This window comes from Myotis daubentonii, chromosome 1, assembly GCF_963259705.1.
Source record: "Myotis daubentonii chromosome 1, mMyoDau2.1, whole genome shotgun sequence".
In the NCBI taxonomy this organism is placed as follows: Eukaryota; Metazoa; Chordata; class Mammalia; order Chiroptera; family Vespertilionidae; genus Myotis; species Myotis daubentonii.
The window spans coordinates 118525908-118534753 of NC_081840.1; the positions used below are offsets into that span (position 1 = coordinate 118525908).

Below are 8846 nucleotides of genomic sequence, written 5' to 3' on the forward strand. Positions count from 1 at the left end.
AGAAGTACCAAATATGGAGTTACCACTGTCTCTCCCCATTGAGTCAGGCTGCATTACTCTTCCATCAATTTCTGACAATATATATGGAGTCTTGCCAACCAAGTAAACTTGCCCAAGCACCAGTGTTCAAATTTTTTATTGGGACTTCATTATGTTGCCATGATTGATAAGTGATTATGCACATTGTTAATGTCAGTCTCCAGGTCAAATGATGCCACTGACCCCAAAACCTACACCACATTGTTAGGTTTTCTGGGATGGTCATTCCTTACCTTAAGTCCCACTGTTAGACTATCCAGTATGATCAAAGTCCCTGGGCATAGAAAAGACAACAGAGATTACTCCCAGGAACTTTGAGCAATGCTAAATTCTTTACACAGAGACTTAGCAGATCAATACTGTAGTGACTTACCAGGTGTTTCAAACAGAATAAAATGCAGTCTCTGATACAGTCCTTTTTTTAGTATTTGCTGCCATAGAAAAAAACAAAATGCAAATGGATTAAAATGTTTAACAGGTGAGCCAAAACTTTTAAAAAAGCCTCCCAGCCCTGGCTGGGTGACTCAGTTGGTTGGAGTATGGTCCCATACACCAAAAGGTTGCGGATTTGATTCCCAATCAGGACCTAGTTTGTGGGTTCAATCCCTGGTCGGTGCACTTACAGGAGGCAACCAAACCAGGTTTGTTTCTCACAATGATGTTTCTCTCTCTCTCTCTCTCTCTCAAAATCAATAAAAACATATCCTTGGTGAGGATTAAAAAATAAAAAACCTTCCAAAGTCACATAGATACAGTTAACATTTTGACAGTTACCAGAGGGGAGTGGGGGTTGGAGAAAATGGGTGAAAAAGGTGAAGGGATTAAGAAGTACAGTTTGTTAAGGAGTAGGCATGGGGATATAAAGTACAGCTTAGGAAATATACTCAATAATCCTATATAATAAAAGCCTAATATGCTAAGTGTCCAGTTGTCCATTCAACCAATCAAAGTATAATATGCTAATGATATACTAAGGCTACTCAACTGCTTGCTATGATGTGCACTGACCACCAGGGGGCAGACAGTCTACTGGTCGAACAGCTGCTATGACACACACTGACCACCAGGGGCAGATGCTCTGACTGGTAGGTTAGCTTGCTGTTGGGGTCCGGCCAATAGGGACTGAGTGAGATGGGCCAGACATGCTCTAGAGCCCTCCTGCAGTCCCTCCCTGCTGGCCAACCTCCCATGTCCCTCCCTGGCCCTGATCGTGCACAGGTAGAGTCCCTCGGCCTGTCCTGCGCCCTCTCGCAATCTGGGACCCCTCGGGGGATGGCGGAGTGCCAGTTTCTGCCCAACGGTGGAACAACCAGTCACTATGACGTGCACTGACCACCAGGGGGCAGATGCTCAATGCAGGAGCTGCTCCCTGGTGGTCAGTGCACTCCCACAGGGGGAGTGCCGCTCAGCCAGAAGCAGAGCTCACAGCTGGTGAACACAGCGGCAGTGGGCGGGAGCCTCTCCCGCCTCCGCAGCAGCGGTAAGGATGCCTAACTACTGGTTTAGGTCTGCTCCCCATGAGGAGTGGGCCTAAGCCGTCAGTCGGACATTCTCCGAGGGCTCTCAGACTGCGAGAGGGCATAGGTCGGGCTGAGGGACACCCCTGAGTGCACAAATTTCATTCACTGGGCCTCTAGTATTGTAATAATCAAGTATAGTGTCAGATGGGTATTAGATTTACTGGGGTGATCACTTTGCAAGTTACATAAATGCCTAATCACTGGGTTGTACACCTGGAACTAATATAATGTTGCACATAAATTATAATGGAAAAACAAACTATTTTAAAATATAAGCTATAATATGATGTTCTCAACTGTCCTTTCTCCATCTGTAAAATGGATATAATTACAGGCCAGTCCTCATGAAGTTATGAAAACATTAATTGGAATAAGAAAATGGATACATTTTGCATACAGTAAAACAGAAAACCTTCCAAAGCCAGTGCTTTGTCAATTGGAATGCTTTTTACATAATTAAAGTACCCTTACATCTAATCACTAATGTTGATTGTTCACTTTATTTAAAAAATAATTGTTTAGTGGGTAAAGAGGTCATCCATTAAACATACAAGATTCATTTAACCTGAAATACAATTGGATGTCATGACATAAATGATTAAAAAATCTCAGTATTTAAATATTTTTCGTGCATGGCAATAACCCTAGTAAATCACACAAACTTCCTACTTGGCAAGCAACTTGGGAAGTAGGAGTAAAAGGATATTAATTCCATCATTCTGCCTTTTAAATAAATAGACAGGAACTTGTGTCTAAAGAATAGCAAGTGCATGTACTCAATATGTGGGAGGGAGGACAAGCTTCATGCACACACCTTAACCCCAGATCAACGTTTCTTTAATTTTTCGTTTGGACTAATTCCTTTTAAGAGAGAGGTCTTCAAAATATATATGTACATTCTTTGTGTTGATTCAAGTCATCTTTAATATAGCTTTTTCTTATTATGCTTTACTATAGCATGCTTATTTGTTGTATAAATTACATATTTGTTATAGTATTACTTAAATATTTATAAAACTTCACCCTAATTACCATATAAAGCTGATTAATTGCTTTAAATTTTGTGCAAGTACAAAATCTAAACAGGTAAAATAAAAATTTACAAACTAAATTCAAATTCTAATGAGCATATTATACAGTACTATTTTTTCCAATTGTCTGGAACAATGTAAAAAAGTCACTCATTTTGGGGTAATTTATCCTATGTTATCAAAGCACAAAGGTAAACAATGTACCTACTAAGTTCCTATATCAAAAAAAATTCCCAAAGAAAGAATCAAAATATGTAAATTATCAGTTAAAAAATTAATTAGGCTCCTGGAAACTAAACAGTTAAAATGATCTGACACTACTTCTATTTGGAAAATGTGCATTTGTCAAACAGATAAGTGGGCCATTGTGAATCAGATCAGTGAGAAACATCATCATGACCACCCATTAGTCATGACAATAGATACCATTGGCTGACTGAAGAAAAGGACAATCATAACCATGACTCTTTTACATTTACTACTCAACTTTAGGAAAATATAGTCAAGTTGCTCATCTGGGCTTTCAAAAATATTGAGTTTACAGCTCCCAGTGTGAAGTTACTAAGAAACACTAATGAGAATGACTGTTCATCATCAGTAGAGGCATCAGACGTCATTGAGAAGCAAGTGGGAACATGATCTCTGAATCACAGTATATTGTCAAACAAGTGATGGAAGACCACATAATGACTCTGATCAACAATGCAGCCAGTTCCAGCAGCAGGAGAGAAAATGCGGGGGGCATGTGAGTCAATATATTAGACGCCAGAGCATATTATTTTTTTTGGAACAAATTCAGGTTTAGTTCTTTGTGAAATGGTTGAAATGTGATATCAAAGGAAAGGCAGTGCTTCATTGATCTGATACACAGAACTGTTCTTTTTCAGTCTTTGCATGAAGGTAGAGGATGCTGGGAATTTGATCGCATTTCTAACACTGCCCAGTGCTAATTCCAAGTACTTAAAAGCTGCCTGGATGCATAACTGATCAATAAGTGCAGAACAGTGCAGACCTTTTACACAGGGGTTGTGGACTAGAAGAGAGAAACCATGGAGGAAAGACTTCTTCACAGTCCAAGCTGAAATTTCAGGTCTAAGCATGTTTATCTGTCTGGTTTTCAAGGGCCCCTAGAAAATGATCTCTCCCTACCCATCCCCAAATTTATTATTTCAAGTTATGTGTTAGTAACTTTGGCCATGTTTGTTTTTTTCCCCTATTTTTCTTTGGTAAGCACAGCCAAATGGAGCACGCTGGAACCAGCTAACACTGGCTCAATTGTGGTTGAAATTGATGATGGGATATTTACACCACAAAAGTCAGCAAACACTACATTTCAGAGCTCCTCAACCCTGCTCCCCAAGAGCAGGCTGTTAAAAAATTTCCAACAGTGGTGTTGTGTACTCATTCAGATACTTATTGTGCGATGGTGCACACAATTCATTAAAAACAGAAGACAAAACAGTGACCCAAATATAGTTCTTGTTCTCACAGATCTTAAGTTTTATGTAGCTGTTATGCTCCTTTCTTACCGTATTCCTTATCTTCACTCCTCATTCTTTAAATCATCTCTATTTTATAGAACACCAGTGTCTCCCTTTGCTACACATTTATTATCAAAGTAATAAATTTAGTAACTAAGAAAAATAAAAGTTATTTCCTATGTATCATCTTCTTGACAGTATTTCAGGCTACTTCAAAGCAGATGAGTTTTATAGTTTTTACAAGGTTTGCTTACTATGATGCACACTGTAGGTGGCAGGAGTTGAGGAACACTCAAAATTTTGGAAATGATTGAGGGGAATGCTTTTTAAATTTTTTTTTAAATATAATGGTGTGGCTTATGCATTTTCCACAGACTCCTTTCTAATAATTGTACAGCTAAGGAAGGGAGTATAAATGAGGATTCCCCATCTGGTTCTCCTTTTCTCTTCCCACCCTGACTCTATCCTGCAACTATGAGGGTCCCCATGTACAAGTGTGGGAGGGTGTCCATCCTTTCCATTTTGCCTGTGACTGTGTGGTTTTGGAGGATGCAGGACTTCCAGGTACAAAATGGGTACAGTCCCAGGCAAACCATAATTAGTCACCCTTTGGATTAAGGAAAAGAGGATTATGCAAGCAGAGACACAACATCTGCTGGTTAGAGAATTCTAGGCTTTTTGAAAGCATGGCCTAGCCAGGTGGGGGTGAGTGCATGATGGCACATGAACACTGGCTGAGTATCTTTCTTTGACCTCATAGACCCCTCTCCCACAGAACTGTAATAGATTCTGGGCATGTAGTATAAAAAGATACAAATGTGTTTATACACTAAAAGCATGTTCAAGTTATCCTCACTTCTTTTCTTTAGTGTTCCAAAGCATTCATCTTGCATCCATTTTTTTACCCTTTCCAATCTGTTGACCCAATTATACATTATGAGTGGATACAACCTGTGTAAAGCTCTCCAGTGGTTGAATAAAGATCAGAATCCCTAACTTGGTAAATGGGCGCTATGTGCTTTGCAAGCCACCCTCTTACACAATGTGGACTCACATTATGCCACTCACCCCCTCACCCATAGTCACACTGGCCTTCTAGTTCCTTCAGTGGTCCATGTTCTTGCCTGCTTCAGGGTCTTTGCATATGCCAGACCCATGCACCACATTCACAATGTAAACATCTCTTTCCTAATAAAGTTTTCCCTGTTCATTCCTCCGTCTAAATCAGGGCCTTACCCCAGGCTCTCAGGCCTCACTTTGCTTTTCCTCTTGGGCACATTTTGTATTTTGTAATATGATGAAATACTATTGGAATATCATCTAAATCCCCTCCTAGACTTCTAAGCTCAGTGAGAACAACACAACATTATATGCTGTGTTATCTTCATACTCAAGATTACATAGTAAATAGAAACTATTTGAGGAAAACAGCAAGGCAGAAATGAAGGATGGAGAAGTAAGCAACTTCTATGTAAGATGGGGAAAGTCCTCTACACTGGGAGTTTTAATATTTCTGCTATAATATGATTATTTTGTAAAATAGCACTCATTCAAGTACAGAAGTTACTTTGTGACAACTTATTTGTTTCCCTGTTAAAGAGAAAGCATTGGACGAATATACTCACATTGGAAGTTTTTTGTTCCATGATGCCATAGATTTCTGGAACAGCATGAAGAAATCAAAAAAGCCCGAAAAACCCAAGTAGGGATTATAGACCATTTATTTTCCGCCTTCCCCACACTCTGATCCTTGTCATAATAATTTTTTTTTTACAAAATCTAGTATCAGAGGGAAAAAAACTATTAAACTCATTCTCAGTAAGATATAAGATTAATAAAGCATACAAATGTAAATAGCCTTAAGTTAAAAAATGCAGTTGGCATTTCAACTTTGTAGATGCCATTTTTATAATAAAATCTTTCCATATGGCCAAATACATGAAACCAACGTTTCAGGTTGCTAAAGCTATCACCAAGCGACACGTCTAAAATGCATCTCGTCACTGTCCCCGCCACCACTCTCGCTCAGCTCTTCTGAGCCTCATCAGAGAGCTCGGGCCGAGAACCACTTTCTCCAGGAAGGGGACCACCGAGAGCTGGAGGAATAGCAATCGATACACAAATGTTGATGGGAGACACGAGCTCTGGAAAAATGTATGATTTCGATAGAGTATATCGACTAGCCGGAGAGACCTTTCTCATTCAACCTCTAGGAAAATATGTCTTTTATACTAAGACAAAGCCTAGGGCAAAAGTTCTACACCCAGAATGGACAGCAAGAAGGACATGGCTTCGGCGCCTTGCGGAGGCGCAGGTCCTTCCCGGGCCGCTCAGGGGCGAGTGGACCTGCCGCCCCTTCGCCCCGCTCACGTGCCCGGTCGCGCCCACACGCGGGGAAGAGGCTGGCTGCAGCTAAGGCGGGACGTCCTAAAATAGACTTCCGGTCCTCCAGGAACTCGATGGTCGGTGGGGTAGACGGGCATCCACCTACGCCGCGTGCGTGCGTGGGGTGGGGCCTCGCCAGACTGCAACGGTTCGGAGTCGCCATGGGCCGCCGTCCCGCTCGCTGCTACCGGTATTGTAAGAACAAACCGTACCCGAAGTCGCGCTTCTGCCGCGGTGTCCCCGATGCCAAGATCCGCATCTTCGACCTGGGGCGGAAGAAGGCGAAAGTGGACGAGTTCCCGCTCTGCGGCCACATGGTGTCGGACGAGTACGAGCAGCTCTCCTCCGAAGCCCTGGAGGCCGCGCGGATCTGCGCCAACAAGTACATGGTGAAAAGCTGTGGGAAGGACGGCTTCCACGTCCGCGTGCGGCTGCACCCCTTCCACGTCATCCGCATCAACAAGATGCTGTCCTGTGCCGGGGCCGACAGGCTCCAGACCGGCATGCGGGGCGCCTTCGGGAAGCCGCAGGGCACGGTGGCGCGCGTGCACCTCGGCCAGGTCATCATGTCCATCCGCACCAAGGCGCAGAACAAGGAGCACGTGGTGGAGGCCCTGCGCAGGGCCAAGTTCAAGTTCCCGGGCCGCCAGAAGATCCACATCTCCAGGAAGTGGGGCTTCACCAAGTTTAACGCCGACGAGTTTGAAGACCAAGTGGCCCGGAAGCTCCTCGTCCCCGATGGCTGTGGGGTGAAGTACGTCCCCAGCCGCGGGCCTCTGCACAAGTGGCGCGCTCTGCACTCCTGAGGGCGGGACGGCACGCCCTCCTCTGCCGTGCTGGTCTGTCTGACATCAGCTTATCAATAAAGTTTACTGGGAAAAATAAACCGTATTTTTAATATATTTAAAAAATTTATCCATTGTTTAGAATTCAGATTACTAGAAAAATAACTTTTATATTAATACCAGAAAGTTTTAATGGCAAATGATATTTTCCTTTTAAGCGAGAATGAAACAATTTGCATGTGGTTTATTAGAATTAAGGTTCTAATCCAAACAGTTTAACTTGGGGGAGTCTGGGGTAATATTTAAAAGTTTTGTTGGTAGTGCAGTCAGAATTATGCAGCTATTATGACCTTGAACCTTGAATAAAATATAGCTAGAGAAAATTAAAGATATACAGAGAAAAAAATCCTTATTGTCTATAGGAAACAAACAGGGATGAAAATAAGGATAGACTTTAGAGATATTTTAACTACAGTGTCTTTGAAACTTAAGTCTATTCTCAAACTTGTTGCTTATGTTTTCCTTATAACTTCTGCACATTGTTTTTTAGAATTACCTCTCACCTTCAGTTATCAGCCTTGGGACAATTGGGTATCAATGAAAAAGTTTCCCCAGACAAGCTTTACATTGTCTCACACACTGGACACCGCAGTGCAATCTTTTCTTCATCACAAAAATGTTATAGGTTGACAACAGGATTCAGATTGCTTGAATATGAGTCCAAGTAGAACCAATAGAATGGAGAAAATAACACTAAAGCAGCTATATATGCTCTAAAAAGATTGCAGAGAGAGTTTGCAATTTGTCGGTGTTTGCCCTACATTAGTTATACTGATCACACAGGTTTTTTTTTTGTTGTTGTTATATTTTAAAAAATAAGGTAAAATTCCGGGTCTTTACTACATTTAAAAATTGCAGTTAGGCTAGTCTTTCAAATCTCAATTCTTCAAACAATGCTTTCAGTTTTCTTAAACTAACCACTTATTTTCAGAATCAGCATATGAAAGCAACAAAAGGAGTACCAAACAGTATAGAAATATACTTTTAAAACTGTTTCCATTTACTTAAAATAATGTCTTTGTCAATCCTAAAATTTTCTATCTCACTTGATATTTAAATCAGGCTCTTACTATAAGATAGTTTCTACTTGTGTATTTTTAAGTAAAGTTGCTGTTTTAAGCTATAATATTTTACATATACATAAAATGAAAAAATGCAATAAATCCTAAAGAATATATATATATATATATAATAGAGAAATATGCAAATTAGCCCAGACACCGTAATGCCACAACCTAACAGCAGGGACCTGAACAGCTGCAGGCTTCCAGAGCTGCCAGCCCCTGAGCGCCCACTCACCCTCGGGCCTGGAATAATGACACATTCACAACGAGCCCAGAGTCACTGCACAGGGGGCTGCAGATGGGGGGAGGGGCGGTGCTGCAGAACGGGGGACTGCAGAATGGGGTCTGCGGATCAGGTGGGCTGTGGTTGGGGGGACTGCAGAACGGGGTGCTGCAGAACGGGGGCTGCGGATCAGGTGGGCTGTGGTTGGGGGGACTGCGGATCAGGAGCTGCAGGTCGGGGGGCTGCGACACTGGGGAA

General features: G+C 41.9%; 1 protein-coding gene across 1 annotated transcript; it reads left to right on the plus strand.

Annotated features, from left to right (window-relative positions):
- The first annotated feature begins 6606 nt into the window (after window positions 1-6606).
- On the plus strand, window positions 6607-7277 carry RPL10L (ribosomal protein L10 like). Its single transcript, XM_059681127.1, has one exon. It carries the CDS (start codon window positions 6618-6620, stop codon window positions 7260-7262), a length of 645 nt encoding a protein of 214 aa, XP_059537110.1. The 5' UTR covers window positions 6607-6617; the 3' UTR covers window positions 7263-7277.
- Window positions 7278-8846: the final 1569 nt, after the last annotated feature.